Source organism: Protomyctophum parallelum (assembly GCF_964188405.1).
Source record: "Protomyctophum parallelum genome assembly, chromosome: 19".
Classification (NCBI taxonomy): Eukaryota; Metazoa; Chordata; class Actinopteri; order Myctophiformes; family Myctophidae; genus Protomyctophum; species Protomyctophum parallelum.
This window is the reverse complement of record NC_139717.1, coordinates 34,820,026-34,839,263: the sequence shown is the minus strand read 5'-3', so window position 1 is coordinate 34,839,263 and position 19,238 is coordinate 34,820,026. Positions and strand designations below refer to the sequence as shown.

At 43.6% G+C, this 19,238-nt stretch overlaps 1 protein-coding gene across 2 annotated transcripts in view; it reads right to left on the bottom strand.

The window, feature by feature from the left end:
- The window catches only part of rad51b (RAD51 paralog B), an 82,845-nt gene that overhangs the window by 34,324 nt on the left and 29,283 nt on the right, over positions 1–19,238 (bottom strand). For both annotated transcript variants that reach the window (XM_083790853.1, XM_083790854.1), the window contains exons 8-9: positions 13,490–13,608; positions 5,859–5,937 (exon numbers count right to left, since the gene is read on the bottom strand). In XM_083790853.1, the coding sequence (XP_083646979.1) occupies positions 5,859–5,937; positions 13,490–13,608 (198 nt within the window). The remainder of the gene's footprint in view (positions 1–5,858; positions 5,938–13,489; positions 13,609–19,238) is intronic.

Sequence of the window (19,238 nt, the reverse complement as noted above, 5' to 3'; positions counted from 1 at the left end):
AAGTCTGAATAGCAACAAAGCAAAATTTTTTTTTTTTTTGCAAATCAGATTTTGAACCACGTTCCTAGTTGGTTTGAAATGCTATTCTAAATCAGTCTGGACACTCGGACAAAGATGCCTGATTTAAGCTTTGTTGTACAACGACGGCACGACACATTCTATGCTAGTACTAGAATGGCTATTTTTGGACGATCCCGTTGTATGCCTATACGACGGGATGGTCCTATACATTGCCCTCCCCACAGTCTCCGGCCCCTGAACACGGTTAATTGTGCTTGCATAGATGAATGGAGCAGTGCCCTGTAGGCCAGGTGTTGCTAATCAGTGCTGCGGTGTAAAGCTGCGCTTAATGGAACACCCAGGGAACCCCTCCGTGGATTTGTCTATAGACCACTGTTTCTCAACATGTGGGTGACAGTAGGATAGTAAGTGTACAGTATGTACAGTATGTATGTGTGTTTGCTAGAGTTCTTAAACTCTGCCCGAATCCGAACCCAATGTTTTCGGGCTTTTTATACAACAATAAAATTGTATATTATGAAGATGGTGCTGACTGGCGTTTCACTTTTATTCTGTGATAGTTCTCAAATTCTGGCCAAACCAGACCTTACCCGACCCGACATTTTAGGGCCAGGTTGGGCCTAAAATGTTTGCCTGGGTCGGGCCAGGTCTCGGGTCGGCTCAGTTAAGGCCTTAAAGGACCACTTCACCACTTTTCATCTTCATATATAATAGGTCCTCACTAATAATCATGATAAAAAGGCACGATTTTTTTCTACTCAGTCTGTGTCACATAGGAGGGCTGTGGGCAGTTTAGAAACTGTCCTCCAGTGACATCATCATTAGGCAGATTTCTTTTTAAACAAGATTTCTTTTACAAAAATGTTTCGATTTTCATTATCGTGAGAACGATGGCTTCCATTTTGGCATTGCAACTTTTCAGGACTAGAAAGCGTGCAGTTTCTATTAGCTTGTATTCCCCATCAATGATGTCACTGGAGGACATTTTCTGAACTGCCCACAGCCCTCCTATGAGACACAGACCGAGTAGAATCTTTTCATGATTATTAGTGAGGACCTATTATATGAAGATAGGTTGAAAAGTGGTGAAGTGGTCCTTTAATTTTCAGGCCCGTTGAGAGTCTAGTCTGTATGTGCGATGCCTGTGAAGAGCTGCTCTGGAGTTCTTGGGAGCCATTCCCAGAATTGTGTTTCTGTTGGAAATCGTAAATGTTTCAGAGCAATCTCAATGTACACTGTGCCTGCCAGTTTCACATGCAGAGCAGGATGCTTACAGCTCCATTCTTACACTTTGGCTCACACTGTGTCCCGATGCGTTGTGTGCTTGTAGATAGACTATTTCCACTATCATTGCTTTTAAAATATCTCTTAGAAACTAAATAGGAAACCAGGGTTCATTTGGCTAAAAGATCATCTGCTATTAGTAAGCATTAGTAAAGCAGGAAGGTACATGCCTCCGTTTCTATTTTCTCACTTTGGTGTTTGTGGGATCAAGGGTAGAAGATTTGATGACAACTTAGTTTCTCACATTTCATCTGGAGGCGATATGCAGGCAGCTTGTGAACCGGGACTACGGTTCATACGAGAGATTCAAATAAACACCGCTGCCGTTTTGATAGATGTCTTTTTGAAGTGAAAATGACTATGGAACACGAGGCGGCTCAACCATTCTGCAGTTCCCATCAACACCTCCTTCGAGTTCGCTGCCAGGTATTGATAACGACGAGTGATTTTTACAGCACATGGTGAAATGGAAACCCCAAAAGTGTCCCACAATAATATTCCCAGCGTCACTTAATTGAGACAAATCGGGTGTTCTAAACTGGCCGCCCCTCAGCCGCACTTTATTACCAGAAATGAATTATGAAACACAGTGCTCTCGCAATTTAGCTGTCCAAAAAAACCCAGATGCCAGATTTCAATTTTTTTTTGTAAAGTACAATGACGAGGGTACACATGTGTGGGTAAACCACATGAACTGCAGTGTCCCTATTCCGGGGGCGAACATTTGGCCAAAACAGACGATTTCCAAGCTCATCACACATCGAGATTCAACTCGTGGGAGGACATCAGCTAATGTCAGCAAAGACATTTGGTGTAGAGTGAAACAAGGAGGAGACAGAGTATATAGACCGCTGTGGGTGGGGGACCCCGGGCTACTAAGTATAATGTTTAATTAAGGGGAAGAAAGAGTGTATTAGAGATTAGAGAATGTACCACCCACAACCCCACAACCCCTTCAGCAGGCGTGACAACCGATGACGAGTAGTTAAGTGTGACACCCTGGCCGAGGGGATTGTTTTGGCTCGCTTGGTCTCTGGTTTCATTAAATGATTACATTACCATTCCCGCTCCCCTATCGAGCACACATTGTCTCCATTTGGGGCAGATTACGTAACGCTGGTAATTGGGGCTGTGGGACAGACTCGCCCACTGAGTCAGACAGCAGTTCACAGATGTCTTGATAGCGGCCTGTCAAGACATCTGTCCCTGCTTTGGTCTCCTCGATTTGTCATATACATCAGTGGTTCTAAAGCGTGGGGTCCTTGAGGGGTTCCAGGGGGTCCCCAGCTGAAGTATAGAATCAATATATTGTCACATGACAGGTTTACAGGTGCAAGCTCTGTTTTTATTGTTTTCAGGAGGAATACAAGAAAATAATGTTTGGTAGTTAGGAATTATACTATTATGGGACTGTAATGCTGCGTCCACACCAGCAGATGCAAAAGATACAAAGCTACACAGCATACTTGTAGCTTTGTATCTTTGTAGCTGAAGATGAAACTAGCTAAAGGCTTCGTATCTGTTGTAGCTTTAGTAGCAGCTACAAATGTCGGATATATCTTTGTATCTTCATGTCGCTGTCTTACATTGAAAATGAATGGTAGACCGTATCTTTGCATCTACCTGTGTGAACGCAGCATCACTCTGACAGTGTATACATGATTGTAATGTGTAGATTGGGGTCCCAGAGATTAAAAAACTATAACAAATGGGGGTCCCGTGTCCTAAAGCATATCACACTGAGGGTCCTTGAAATTAACCCATTCTGACCGGGCACCCATTTTGGTGTTGGCATCATGTTATGCTTTAGCTATTGAAAAATAGCAGATCTACAAGCTCATATCGCGCCACCGAGTGGCGCGATACGAGCTTGTAGGTCTGCTATTTTTTTTTTTTTTTTTTTTAATAATTTTTAATCCCACGATTTTGTAACCCATTTTTCACCCCTGTGTCAATTATCTAATGTGATCCTAGGCTCTACACACCCTCCGCCAACCTGGGGAGAGCAACGGACTTGAACTCATGCTTCCTTCATGCCTGAGTGTCCAAGTTGCTCCTTTACACCTGACAGGGGGGAGTTTCCCTGGTTGGACGTAGCGCGTGGAAGGAACACGTTATTCCAACCAGTTCCATTCCCCTCCATCAGGCGCCCCGGCTGGCCAGGGGAAGGCAGTTTAGAGACCAGGATTACTGCATGTTTTTGTGAGGGTACCTACCCTAGGGGACACGGGGAGAACATGCAAACTCCACACAGAAAGGCCCTTTCGCCAACCCCGCCTTCGGGTATGGGCACTGATGACGCGGAGGAGGAAACACGCCGCCAGCACCCACAGCGCCCCGAGCGGGAATCGAACCCAGGACCTTCTAGCTGTGAGGCGACAGCACTACCAACTGTGCCACCGTGCACCACGGTCTGCTATTTTTGAAAAAATCGAAGAACGACTGACATTTTTATAATCTGATCTCAGGTCAGAATGGGTTCATCAGACCCAGTGTTTGTCCGGCGGAAACCTCGTATGAATCTGATCTCAGGTCAGAATGGGTTAAAAGGTTAGATAAACTCTGTCTTATACTGCACAGCAGGGGTTCCCAACCAGCGCTATGCGGACCAGTGGCGGTCTGCGGGACCTGCACCACCAGTGGGCGAGAAGCGGGCCATGGAAGTTTATAGATGCCACAATGCTATGGCATAATGCAGTGACATCATTGTCCAGTCCTTGGTGTCCCTATCGTAGCTTTTCCACGTGTTTGTCACCACGAGCTGTATGTTGTCACGATTACCTCGGCTTGCGCTAATGAAAGACTAAACAGGATTATAATTTCATGTCAACATTCGAGAGAGAGAGAGAGAGAGAGAGAGAGACTGTGTGTTAAAGCACCTTCACAAGATCCTGCATGCCTGGGAATTCGCTTTTGTTACTGCCTTCAGGATTATTTATGGGACTGCCTGGGAAGGCCAGGCTGGCAGAGTGCACGGAGGGGAAAAATCGCTGTCACCGCACAACCGTCTAACTGTATACGACGGGGGGGGATTATCTCGGTCCCCTTGCTCTTCTCCTCCGTGTTCATTTAACACAGAGAGTGTACAAATGGACTGCGGGTTCATTTGGACCCATTTGTACACTCTCTGAGTATAACAGACCCGTAAAGGGCAGTCTGGTCCCGGTGTTGAGAGAGATGCAACAACATACCCAACTAAAGTTCCTGCCCACCAGAATAATGGAGCTTGCATTAAAAACAAATTTCACCCACTGATTTGCTGAATGAAATATATATTATTTAAAAAAACACACCCGTGTGAACCGAGTGGTGCAACTCCCCTCTCTCTCTCCCCCCTCCCCTCTCTCTCTCTCTCATTAGCAGGCAACACTGTCTCTCTCTCTCAGTTTCTGGCAAACAGCGCCCCTACTGGTACTCATTATGGTGCTCATTAACACATACATACATAGCCTGGTTAATAAACCAGACTAATATCGCACGGACCGCGGGATATTAGTCTGGGGAGGCTCAGCTTCGATTTCAAAAACTGATTCTGATGGAGACTGGGGTTCGACTCCCCGATGGTGCATCCGGCTTGGCCGGGCGTTTCAATGAAAATGATCGGCCGTGTTGTTCACAGGAAGCCGTGTGGGGGAGGGGGATCTCTGACCATTACTTGTTGTGACTACTACTGGAAAACTTGTTTCTGGATTTTGGGACTAGAAACCTTGACACTCTATCGGCATAACAACTAAATTGGGAGAAAAAAAAAAAAAAAAAAACACAACCGATTACAACACAACTGGATTATCTCTTTTTTGAGTGGTGCAACCACTCCTACAACCAGCAATGTCCGTGTACCTGTGTACCTGTGTGTATGAGCACGAGTGGTGTGCGCATGCGTGATATTGGAACGACACGAGTATGTGACTTATTAATACCAGTAGGGGGCGCCAGAAACAGAGAGAGGGGTATGCTGTGCCTGCTGCCTGCTAATGAGAGAGAGAGAGAGAGAGAGAGAGGAGGGGGGGGGGGGAGAGAGGGGAGTTGCAACACTCGGCTCACACATGTGTGATTTTTTTTTTTTTTTTTTTTTTTATCCCACTATTTTGTAACCCAGTTTTCTTTTCACCCAGTGCCAATTATCTAATGTAATCCTGGGCACTACACTTCCTCTGCCAACCTGGGGGGGCAGCGGACTGACCTCATGCCTCCTTCTATCTTTTCACCTGACAGGGAGGAATTTCCCTGGCCGGACGTAGCGTGGAAGGGACACGTTATTCCGACCAGTTCCTTTCCCCTCCATCAACTGGATTATCTCTGAGACTGAGCACAGTAGGCAAGTGGACGCCATTACACGACACGTGGGGTGAGGATGAGGTCAACCATATCACACAGTTGCATGATATTGGCCAAATAGACATGGACATGGACATGGAAAACAGTCCGCAGGGTTTGTTGGCAGGTCAGCTAGCTTATATAGCGTGTGTTATTATTCGCATTCTCCACGGTATGTAACACTAACACTAACACACACACACACACACACACACGTCTGTGTGCTGGCCACTCACCACTTAGACAGATGCCCTGCTTCTCCACCGTGTAGTTCAGCACGGAACAGGCAGCCACGGGTGACTTGGCTATCACTATCTGGAGAGAGAGAGAGAGAGAGAGAGAGAGAGACTTTAAGAAAACATTAATATCTGCAATTATGCAGCCGATGTGTCCCAATTTTCTTTCAAACCAGAAGTCCCTATTTGGGCAAAAGGTGGAGAAATGACAGAGTTACCGCATGGGGGTACGCGGAACATCGAGACCCCCAGGAACGCGCCCCTGGCGAGCCTTCCCGCGTCCGAAACGGCGTTACCGCGTTGCAGCTTTCCGTGCTTGGACACGTACACAGACATAGGGACAGTCAGTTACCATGTGGGGGTCCCCGGGGGGGTCCCTGAAATATTCAGACCGCCAGGAACGCACCCAGGGCTCGTACTGTAATGTACTCAGTGCCACTTTACTCGTGTATGCGTAGTGTGTACTCTATTGGCCATTTAAGATGTTGCAGCTGTCCGCGCACGTGCGTACGCACGCCTGCACGCATGTATGTATGTATAGACAATTACACATAGCTGCGTAATGGAGCGGAGGCACAGCTCAAAAATGACTGATCTACAAGCTCTGCTATTTTTTGGAACATTTTTGAATAGGGCTTAAGTTACACAGAATATAAGCACCTTATGAACATTAATTTATCCATTTGCTGTTGGGCAATACGTACCCACCAGTTGAAGTATGCCTGGTGGGTGGGTGGTGATGGGTGGTTTCACTGTACAAGCCGATTGTACTTAGACATGCATGGCTTAATCTTTGAGACAAGCATGCTACTGGCAGGATCAACCAGGTAGTGAGGTGATCCACCTGAACTGAAGCTGCTGAATAAACTAACCTGACACACCTCCCCGGGTCAACGGCGGCAAGATGGTGAAATGGGGACGAGGATTTACGATTTTGTCACTATCAGGACATACTGTAACTCGCTGAGTCGGTTGAAGGTAGCCTGGGGTCCACCTATGCTTTCTATGGTATAGGCAGCTCCCAGCAGGATCCGCCGGGAGAATCTAGACGCATGAGACTAATTAATTAGAGCGACAGAGAGAGAGAGGAGTGTGTGTGTACGTGTGTGCGTCAATTTAACAAAGGTGCAGATGATCAGAAATCAGCAGAGAGTGATCAACGTTTGCGCTACTCTATGCCGAATTGAAGTGGACTCGGACCCAGACTTTGTACATCTCAAGCTCCGACGTACTTATTATTAAATAATTGCAGTGAGTTTGTGTTCGTAGTCACTCAGCAAAGGATTATAGAGGTTTGTACCTCTAGCATCGTCAGACTACTTTTATTCAAAACTGTCCACAGCACATTGCTTGCATATTGCGCAAATAAAATAATATAAAGTGCATTGAGAGTCTGACCAATAATACACAATGTTTACATTGGCAGCTCCGTGGTGGTGTTTGGCTAGCTAGAAAACCTTGGAGATGCAAGAAATGCCTAAATTAACTTTGGCAAGGCACTGCGTTTGTTCGTTTGGTCCACATTAATTGTGTTCTCATTGACCTGCCCAAGCAGATATAAGTCTATAGCATGTTCCAGGCTTTAGGTTTTGGGTTCAAACTCGTGGCCTATCGCTGAACTGGTTCACTGACACTGCTAGGAGTGTCCCAAAACTGTCCATGTCCTGTCTCAACCTCTTGAGCCCCATTGCCCCTGACGCCGGGGGCAGCGGCTGTCCACCTCTGAACAGCGCTCAGCGGGGCAATGGAGACCCAATTGGTCTCCGGTTCCAACTCCGATGTTGCAGATTTTCCCCCCGGACCCCCCTGGGGTTTAAGAGGTTTTAAAGGATTCACTTTAAACTTTTCATAGTGAAAATAGCTAATCTACAATGAAGCTTTACAGTTGTGAACTTACAGTATAGAATAGCTATTTTGGCTATTCGTCGTATGATGAAGTATGTAAGTGATTGTGAACATAAACGTAATAAGATAATTTTACAGTTCTGTTTTTCAGTTCAGTTTCTGTTTTTTTAACAGTGCGGCTCATTTCTCATAAATGCATAATAGTGAATAAATGAATACATAATGATAATTACTTTAGGTTTAAGGTTCTGACCACCCAAAACTGAAACCAATAACAAAAAAATATTTTGTCAAATAGAAACTAAACCAACATGAGTGAAAACCCTGTCTCTCTATACATGCATTTCAAATGTTAAGAACGTAACTTCAAAGTAAACCAAGTCAGACCACAAAACTCAAACAATCACGCCCCAGACTCGTTCGCCTGCAGTGTTTCTTTAGGTTTAAGTTGTTAAAAGGAAACGCAATTCACGCTTCACACACATGGAGACATGTCCATCACGGTAATGACATGTTATTGTGGCGGCTGCGGTTTTTCAAAACGTGCACACACACACACACACACTGTGACACACACACACACACACTGTGACACACACACACACCACACACACACACACACACACACAGAACAGTCCTTCAGCTCTGCATGCCTGTGAGAATCAACTGAGACTGCATTATTCACACCGGCCTAATTCAAGAGAGGGGTTGGGGGGGTGAGGTGGGGGGGTAGCCAAAATAACTGATTACCGACCACAGGTAATCTAATCCACTGTGAAATAGCAGTTCCAGTTTATTTTTAACCAGAAATCAAGAAAACAGCAGACATCTGCAGCCCGTTAGGCCCTAAGTGGAGATAAATGCTTGGGTTCGGATTGCCACCCCCCCCCCCCCCCCCCAAAAAGCAAGCCCATTAACCGGGCACTGTGGTTGTTTTTCTTAATCCAAGACCCCCGCCCGCTATCATTCCACACCACCACCATTTCAGCTTTAAATATTGCTTCAACATGTACTTAGTGCTTTGGAATGGTTTCTTAATAGCAGGCAAGGAGATGCTGGGCCTATAGCCAAAAAACTATCATGGAGACCCGTAGTGGGTCAAAGTGACAACTCAAGCCTCCTCTAAGTGGAAAGGGGAGGGGGAACAGTCATTCTAGCACATTTCTCTTGATTCATAATCTAAGACACCCCCCACCCACTGCAATTTAAACATGCTGACTGCTTCAACGTGCAGTCTCTTGTGCCTGGGAATAGTAGTATAGCTAAAAGTAGTATAGCTAAAAAATAAGACAACTTTGGCCAGAAAACCTCTAAGTGAGTGGCACATGTGACAGCCTATTGCAGGGGTTCTCAAACCTTTTCATGTGAGATGACAGTTGTTGATTAGAGTGTGAAATGTATGAACAGTCATTTTTATATGATAAATGAACTTACAGTAAATCAAATATCAGTGAAATTAGACTACTTCCCACTTTGCTTGGGACACTCGGATCCACTTAAGGACCGATATGGGTCCCCGGACCCTGCTTTGAGAAACACTGGCCTGGCGCAACAGAGTTCACCTTGAAGTTTAAATGCGAGGTGGAAAAACTGATTCAGGCAAATTTCTCCTCATTGTTTTGACGTTAAGATTGTTGCAGAGTACCGTGAGCCCGTGATTGACCCGAGTTTTCCAAAACAATGAGTCACATGACTGATCTCATTATTTCTGCACCGTTTAAAGCCGTCTACTGCATACAGGAACTCTGGCCATCCTGTTTTTGCCCCCAATTATTTCCTGTTCGTATGCTTTTGTTGGTGCCCACGCACCGCCAGCAATGCATTCTGTCTGCTTTAGATCATGAAAGGGCTTTGGAGTGCAGCATGACCTGAGAAAGAGCCGGGAAAGGCATTGGTTGTGAGAAAGAAATGAAAGAAAGAAAATAAATTGGAAAAATAATACTAATAAAACAAAACAAAGGTGGCTTGTAAAAACATCTCACCTTCAAAGAAGCTCGACAACTATCATGTCAGGTTTTGGCCAAAACCACTTAAAGGTAGGGCAGCAGACTTGTGACTAGTCCATCTTTAAACAATATCAATTGTTTATATATAAAATATTTTATTATGTGGACATTACTTGAAAATTATAAGTTCTGAAAAGGTGACGTCATGTACAGTATGTACATAATGACATGGAGGGAGTTCAAATTGAAAATTGTTCTTTCATTTAAATTTCAGCTTGACGTCACCCGTGAATGTAGGGTTTTTTGATTGATATGTTTATTAACGACGTTTACATGTACAGAAAAATGCACATAATCACTATCAAATGGATAAATGCAAGAAAGCCAACGGCTTATTTCCATTGCAGTCCCTTAGTTAAAAATGAAACACAACAATGAATGTGTATTAGTGAGCGTGTCCATGTGAGTGTTTTAGACTAGGTTAGTCCATTCATCAGTAAATCCCAGCAAGGGGCTTGTAGGAACATCGCACCTTGAAAGAAGCTTGAAAGCAATGAACAAAAAAGAAAGAAAAAATCCTGACAAGAAAGACAAATGCAAGCAGACACTAGGGCATTAACCAAACGTCAATTTTGGTAGTCGACTCGACTACATTGATAGCCGATTAGTAATCGATTATTCGCCAGTGATATATATATATATTTTACCCAATAAAACCGAGCAATTCTAGACTTCTCATTGAAACAGCGCATTCGGGAAAAACCTGCGTTACGATTGGCTCCGCACCGCACCGTGGCTGCGTATAGGGGTTCCCCGTGGAATTCCCCTCGTAATAAAACAAAGAGCAGCATTTGACTGTCACTACTCAATACATGATCGCACCAACGGCAACATTAACATTACAGGCGGCTGCAATTCGAAACTGGCCCTGTAAAAAAGTTTAAGGGCCTACACGTTTTACCCCCTTTTTACTTTAACTGTAGGATATGCAATTCAGCACACATGATGGTAGTTGCCTTTGCAAGGGGGCCAAGTATAGGCAGGAGCTGCGCGATTTGACATTTCTTTTTCACGCTGGGTTTGGTGACTTTCTCGTCTTCCAGTACGGCTTGGACAGGGATGCGCTGCTGGTTAAGCCGCTCCAGCATTGTGAAGGTTGAATTCCAACGCGTGGGGCAGTCATTCTGGAGCCGGTTATCTTTGACATTTAACTGGTCCTGTCGTGTCTTCAGTGCACATGTTGCTATAGACGAGTGTCGGAAATGACTAACCACTCGCCTCGCCGCATCGATGGTTTTGGCTACTATCCTCTTTCTCCTCCATCTTGGCTGATTTGTGGGGTTTTTTCGTTTCAGTTTCGTTTCGTTTCGTTTCCAATACATATAAGCTATATCAATTCACCCACCAGAGGGCAACGACGACCAATCTTTCTGGCATGAATTCTGGGCGAATCTCAGTACAGTTACCCTTTTCAGTAGGACAGAAGTTATTAGAGCAGTATGAGACATAATAATACACAATCAACCATGAATGGATTAGGCGAACTACCAACACCACAGCACACAGACAGTTGTGTTGTCAAGCTTTAGGCAAAAAATAATAATAATATATATATTAATATTAATTTTCTTTAATTAAAAATATTAGCGAATAATCGGATGTCAATTAACAGTGTCGACTAGTGGTTTGCTAGTCGACTAGTCGACTAATCGATTATTATGTTAATGCCCTAGCAGACACTCAATGACAGCAAGACTCAACAAGGGAACAACGTTGGACCAAAAGCACATTCATGAAGGGAAATCTAATCTGTAGCTGGTGATGCAAACCGACCAACATGGGCATGTTGGCATCTTTCAGAGGTTTGACGCAAATACTTTGCTGCCCTGCGGCAAATCTGCTAAACTTATACAAGCTGTGTGGTGCTGGCCATGCCGCCATGGGCCACTATGCCACTCTAAAAGCTGTGAGTGATTTAATGGTTCTCCTAGAATCTGCAGAGAGAAACAGGCATACGGTATCCTACTGACTATACTGCTCTACACTAAATCTCATTGTCTCTCATAAAAATCTCATAAAGTCTTGTAGAGCTGCTACTTCTGTCCAAAAATAGGAATATTCATGAATCCACTTGCTGACCAGCTGTCAAGCTTGGAATGTATTCAGTAATGTGTTCAGAATCCCTCTAGTTTGACATGTCACATGCTACTTAAAGCATAAAGGAAGTTTGACATTTTTTCCTGCCATAGGATGTTAATGATAGGGTCACAAGAAATGCCTATTAAAAATGGCCCAATACCAACAGCCGGTCAGCAAGTGGATTCAGTGAATGTATGTATATAGACAATATTTTAGGCCAATGAAAAAGACTATATACCAAATTTACCACTTTAAACAAAAGAAGCCTGTCGGCTGCCGGACTAAGAGTGATTTACAATAAGCAAGAATAACACAAAGTAATACATCAAATGCATAGAAATAGTCATCTAGTATCATAAGTAAACTAAGAACCTATCATCCGTCTAACAGTAGAATATCTGTACAATGTATGCATAAACACTTAAAACACAACACATAACATGGTATAGAAATTACATATTTTAGCATTTGCTTAAGGCCAGTGCTACAGCCAGTTTCAACACATTTAGTGCCGGAAGTGCCTTCAAAATAGAAGCTCTGGGTGCCAGAGTTGTCTGATCGCTTTTACTCTGAAAGCCATGAACCGGAAACACTTTCCTAAAAAAAGTTGACTTTACAAAGAGACCTCACATCCCCGATCATCTTAATTTATTTTTTTACGCTCCAAAAAGCGTTCATATTTTGCGGGAGAGACAGATGAGGAGCAGAAATGAAGCGCCAGCATATCGATCCATTCATCACCACGGAGAGCGCCTTGGATTAGGAGATACGAGTCATTCTTTCCGCCGCGCTAACATGGGAGTCAATGACAAGCTAATAGTTGCACATAGCGTTAGCCTACGGAAAGCCAAAAGCCAAAAAATAGGAAAAATTCTGAATATTCTTATCTCGCCCCGTGTCTCTAGGATGTCCTCACACGTCGATGGTACTAATATTTCGGGATCCTTATGACGGTCTCATACGTCGTATGAACTGAAACGGTTAATGGGAAAAACACCTATACAGGGTTCCTCGAAGAATCTCCCATACTGTATGTCAGGGGTTCATGGTGCTACCGTCACTGTTCCTATGATTAGGAAGACTCTGTAAAAACTGGTAGTCAGGTAACCGTCGGGGGTTTCCCCTATGGTTGCTGTCTGATTCCTTGAAGCTTCCTTTGTAATCTTCAGAGTGTGCCGCTCTCACGTTTCACTCCATGGCGGCTGGGTTTCAAGCGGGGTGACAATAGGCGCAACACTGGAGCATGCCCACTGAGCGAGTCTCTTCAGTTCAAGTGGGGTGTGAAGATGACTGCGTCTCACTGTGGCAAAGAGCAGCTCTCACTTAACGGAACTCAAGTAGAGTAACTTGAGTTCACTCAGCAACTGAGTTTCCTCTGTGGAAACATGTTTGACAAACAAAACCACCTTTGTCTCTCCGCTACAGTACAGTACATCTCCCTGTCTGCCTTCCTTGTTCTGCTTGCCTTTCTGTCTCTGCCCATCTCATGTCTCTCTCTCTCTCTCAACCCGCTCTTCGTACAAGTCTGTCCTTGTGGTCCTCTCTTCCTTTATGTCTATTTTGTCTTTCTCTAGCACTGATCTCTCTCTACACTAGAGCCAGGATTTTTTGTCTGATCCCACGTTTGGAGAGTCCTAGACCACCAAGCCTGAGTGTTCACAATCCTGAGTGTTCATTTAAAGGTGTAAAAACGTTCCTCACCTGTCTCTGGTGAGAATCCAGATATTGGACGATGAGACGCGTGTTGACCGTGTGACTCCATGTGTTCCCAAGGGCTGCCGTCACAAACCCAGAATCCCCCTCTTCAGATGGGATGGAACCTGGAGGAAAAGACAGACAACAGAGGAGGTGAGCAGTGGTTATGAACCATGGATTCTCAAACTTTGATTTGGTATGCATTAGGGCCTAATGCATACCAAATTGGAGTAACCTTTTTGACATGTTTTTATTTTCTTGATAATCAGTGTGCCAGATATCAACATTGATTTAATTATGACAAGAAACTCTTTCTAGAATAGGTTACTCATTCACTTCCACTGCTCAAACCACTGTTCCTGTCGGGTGAAGGAAATCAAAGTGGTGAACACCCGGATGCCACAGGTCATTTTTAACCTGCCACGCATGTCAGGAGCCACGGGTGATTTTTAACCCGCAGCACAGGTGTTGTCGGACTAATGACTGTAGGACTGTTGGTATGTATAACGGTTAGACATACGAAATATGAAATATAAAAGGTATTAATAGGCTAGTTGTATTGCTAATATGCATAATTAGGGATCCTGGTCTAAACCCGTTCTCAAGGAATTACTTCTGGTCATTATTTAGGTAGCGCACACGTATTTTGAATGCCTTCGGCAGAGTTCAAATGAGTATATAATTATATATATATATATATACAGTATATATATATATATATATACAGTGGAGGAAATAATGATTTGACCCCCTGCTGATTTTGTAAATTTACCCTAATACAAAGAAATGAGCGGTCTATAATTTTTATGGTACTTTTATGTTAACAGATAGAGACAGAATATCAACAAAAAAGTCCAGAAAAAAACATTATATAAAAGGTTATAAATTAAATTCCATTTGATCAGGTGAAATAAGTATTTGATCCCCAAGCACATCATGACTTAATACTTGTGAGAAACCCTTGTTGGCAAGCACAGAAGTCAGACATTTCTTGTAGTTGGTCACCAGGTTTGTTGCCTTGGCCGTATGTTTTGGGTCGTCATGCTGGAAGACCCATCCACGACCCATCTTCAGTGCTCTGGTTGAGGGAAGGAGGTTCTTGTCCAAAATCTTACCGTACATGGCCCCGTCCATCAACCCCACAACACGGTGAAGTTGTCCTGTACCCTTAGCAGAGAAACACCCCCAAAGCATAATATTCCCACCTCCATGCTTGACGGTGGGGATGGTGTTCTGGGGTTTGTATTCAGCATTCCTCTCCCTCCAATCACGACGAGTCGAGTTGATGCCAAAGAGTTCAATTTTGGTCTCATCTGACCACATCACCTTCTCCCAAGCCTTCTCAGAATCATTTAGGTGTTCATTGGCAAACTTCAGACGGCCTGTACATGTCTTCTTGAGCACGGGGACCTTGCGGTCACTTCAGGATTTCAATCCATTACGGTATGTGTTTCCAATGGTTTTCATCCCCACTGTCAAGCATGGAGGTGGGAATATTATGCTTTGGGGGTGTTTCTCTGCTAAGGGTACAGGACAACTTCACCGCATTGTGGGGTTGATGGACGGGGCCATGTACGGTAAGATTTTGGACTAGAACCTCCTTCCCTCAACCAGAGCACTGAAGATGGGTCGTGGATGGGTCTTCCAGCAACGACCCAAAACATATGGCCAAGGCAACAAAGGAATGGCTCAAGAAGAAGCACATCAAGGTCATGGAGTGGCCTAGCCAGTCTCCAGACCTTAATCCCATAGAAAATCTGTGGAGGGAGCTGAAGCTTCGAGTTGCCAAGCGACAGCCTCGAAACCTTCAGGATTTGGAGAGGATCTGTAAAAAGGAGTGGACCAAAATTCCTCCTGAGGTGTGTGCAAACCTGGTGACCAACTACAAGAAACGTCTGACTTCTGTGCTTGCCAACAAGGGTTTCTTCACCAAGTATTAAGTCATGATGTTCTTGGGGATCAAATACTTATTTCACCTGATCAAATGGAATTTAATTTATAACCTTTATATAATGTTTTTTTCTGGACTTTTTTGTTGATATTCTGTCTCTATCTGTTAACATAAAAGTACCATAAAAATTATAGACCTCTCATTTCTTTATATTAGGGCAAATTTACAAAATCAGCAGGGGGTCAAATCATTATTTCCTTCACTGTATATATATATATATATATATATATATACACACACACACACACACACACACACACACACACACACACACCGTATATCTAGGTAGATATATACGGTGTGTGTGTATATATATATATATATATATATATACACACCATATATCTAGGTGTTCCCCGAGATCTTTAGGCTATGAAAAGTGTGCCCTGGGACAAAAAAGGTTGGGAAACACTGGTCTAACCAACGTATGCACCCCCTATAAATGGGGGTACATGCTCCCTAGGGGTACGTGAGAGAATCTGGAAATTACTTTTATGTTGCGTTATGTAATAAATAATAATTAATTTCATTTGTATTGCACTTTTCATTCACAGGGAATCTCAGAGTGCTACATGGTTAAAACATATAATCGATCACAGAAGGTTAAAACAGGGTTATCAAAAAAAGAATCAATGTGCAAAAACTACAACAATTTAACACAAGAAAGCCTTCCGAAACAGGAATGTTTTCAGGCCTGTTTTAAAAGAGTCAATAGTCTGCGGCACTCTCAAGTCCATGGGGAAGGCTGTTCCACAGGCTGCCGAGCAAAAGGCCCGGTCCCCCATGGTGCGCAGATTGGTGTCAGGAACCTGGAGCAGGAATTTGTTTGCAGATCTGAGGGTGCGGGTGGAGGATGTTTTTGGAGGGTTGATTAGTTCCTGTAGGTAGGGAGGGGCGTGTCCGTTTATGCAGTTACATGTGATCAGCAGAACCTTGTAGTGGATCCTGGCTGTAACGGGGAGCCAGTGCAGTGTGAAGAGGATGGGTGTTATGTGGTCCTGTTTGCGGACTCTCATTAGGAGCGCTGTTCTGAATGTATGTAAGTGACTACCATAATATATATATTTTTTTTTTAAGATTTTTTTTTTGGCTTTTCTTTTCTTTTTTTTTATTGATAGTATCAAGTGAAGATAGACAGGAAAGAGGGGGAGAGAGAGAGGGAGAGATACACGCAGCAAAGGTCGTCATTAACGGGACTCGAACACACGACACGCCGTCAGGCCAAAGCCTATATGTGGCATGCGCCTGGACCACTTGGCATAATATTATTGAATAGAAAGCAATACTTAGTTATGTGTCATTATGCAGTCTAATTCTGAAGATATTGACATAAAAACTGAACTCAGATGTTATGGCCACAGTTTAAAATAAATCTGCTCAGGAGGCCCTGATTGCAACGCTTTCACACTTATTTGCAATGTTATATTCTTCAAAAAAAGTGGGTTATCATTCATTCGTACTTTCGTAGTATCATATGTTAGCTATGGTTTTATCTTGCGGTTTTCCAAGCAAAATGTTGTAGTTGGGTAAAAGGAGTGCTTGGATTCAGAAATCAGGCAAAGGCGGTATTGAGAACCACTGCTTTAACTCATGTAGCGCTGACTCTGCAACTTTCTGCTGAACAGTGCCGGGTCATGAGTGAACCAGTGTTGATTTGGACAGCACATTTTGATTTTAGTTTTAGTCATAGTCTTAGTTTTAATTTAGTTACCTTTTTACAGACATTTTTAGTCATAGTTTTAGTAGACGAAATCAACACTGGAGTGAACACAGCCTGCATGGAGGCTCATCGCAGGGGTTCAAAGTCACCAAACAACACGTTACAGCTGTGTGAGTCCTGTATTGTCCCGCCAATTTTGAATGAGGCTTGACTGAAGCACAACACAGCATTAACTAGAGTGCTACAGCTGGCCAGCACCTGATACTCTTATCAGCTCTGACTGCCTCTGTGTGAGTCCAACAAGGAGACCATGCATGAGGTGTTTTTGCCATTATCATTACATTTAAAGGGGAGGGTTCAGCATGAGCATATGTGCATTTATTTAGTGTTGCTTGTTAACATTAATGTTCCATAGATGTAATTCATCATTGACAACATGTGAAGAATCAAATCATGTGGATCTCAGCATCCACATGGATATGGCGTGGCTTGGACTTCATGCTTCCAACCTGTGGGTTATCACAAGCTGGAACCATGATGTGGTTCTCAAACTTAGTTAGGACCCTCCCTAACTCTCAGTTACAGACCTGTAGGGGTCCATTTGACAACGCCTCAAGGAATCCTGAGGGTCCCTGGACCCCACTTTGAGAATGAGTGATATATGACATCTATGATGTACAGTATGACTCCGAATTTGGGCAAGGTTTCAGCGCTATCAGACGTCATTTGACTTTCATCATTAACATTTTTGATAAAAGGTTATTGTAGATATTTCAAAAAGTATTTTAAACAAGCCCAAATTGATTAAATCAACGAATTACCAGCTGCATTATTATTATCGACAGGGGACTGCTATAACTGCCTCTGTGTCAGTTTCAGCGCAGTAGTTTAGGTAGGAACCAAAATTCTCTAAGGCGGAACTATTGTGCTGTGAGGGTTTCTGAACTGTCCAAAGCTGTCCTTTTAACTAGAGATGGACTGACTTGGAAATTCTTCGCCAATACCAATACTTGGCCGATTTGTCCATGTTATTAATCATTTTCCCTATTGTGCCAGTTTAAGAAAAGCATCTTCATCATAAAGAATAACCTCATCACATTACCCTTTAATTGCACATATTCAATCATACAGTATCATCCGAAAACCGATGTACAGACGATAAATTGGTGCATCCCTACTTTTCCCTAACACAACCCCAGGGGGGTTCATGTTTTGTTTCGGGTTTTCTTTCTGTGTGCTAAGCAGGGATTGGCCTTCATCAGTGTGAGCATCAGCAACTCTCACTTCCTCTAAATATTTCCTGTGGAAACGTGCGTGTGCGCGAGGAGAATGGGGGGGCTTTTGTTTGTGCACCAAATAAAAGCTGGACTCAAAAATTGTACTTAAGTACAGTACTCGAGTAAATGTACTTAGTTACTTTACACAACTGGTTGGAGGGAGGGAGAGAGAGAGAGAGGCAGCAGGATGGAGAGGCAGACTAAACAATCTGCATGTGTCTCCGACCTCCCTCTCGGTTCCCTGGAGGACGTGAGGTTGTTATCAGCATGCTGCTCCACCTCCAACACAAACACTGAACAAAACCCTGGCCACTGGCCTCCACCTCCTCTGCTCACCCCATCACCATCCTCCTTTCACCTTCCAGGTGTGGGGTGTCATCTTCACGTGATCAGTACTGATGTTTGTCACCTGTATACTGTTGTCACCTCTTTAAAAGGAAGCACGACGACGACGGCTAGGTAAACACGTTTGTTTGTTTTGATATGGAGAAGAAATAAAAAAGTTAACTCCTCTTAGATTTTGTTAACTCGTCTAAGTCTAAGAGGATATTGCACCAGGAGTAAGAGTGGGTGGTAACAAAAAATGTATCCATCCTCCTTTCACTCACACAGCTGATGCCAATGTTCACTTAACTCTCAGAGAAACTTTAATGTTTGCTCAGGGCACTAAATGACGAAGTAAAATGACATGTGGGCGATATAAATACAGTGGGCAACTGGGCACCCCTCACACGAGTGTGATTGTTTTTTTAAACAATTAAAAACAAATATCCGGAGTCACGTAAAAATAGTTAAAATAACCGTATCTCAACGTGTTGCAAAACAATGAGCTTGTATAGGTGTTTCATCCCTTGTCCTTCTACCTTC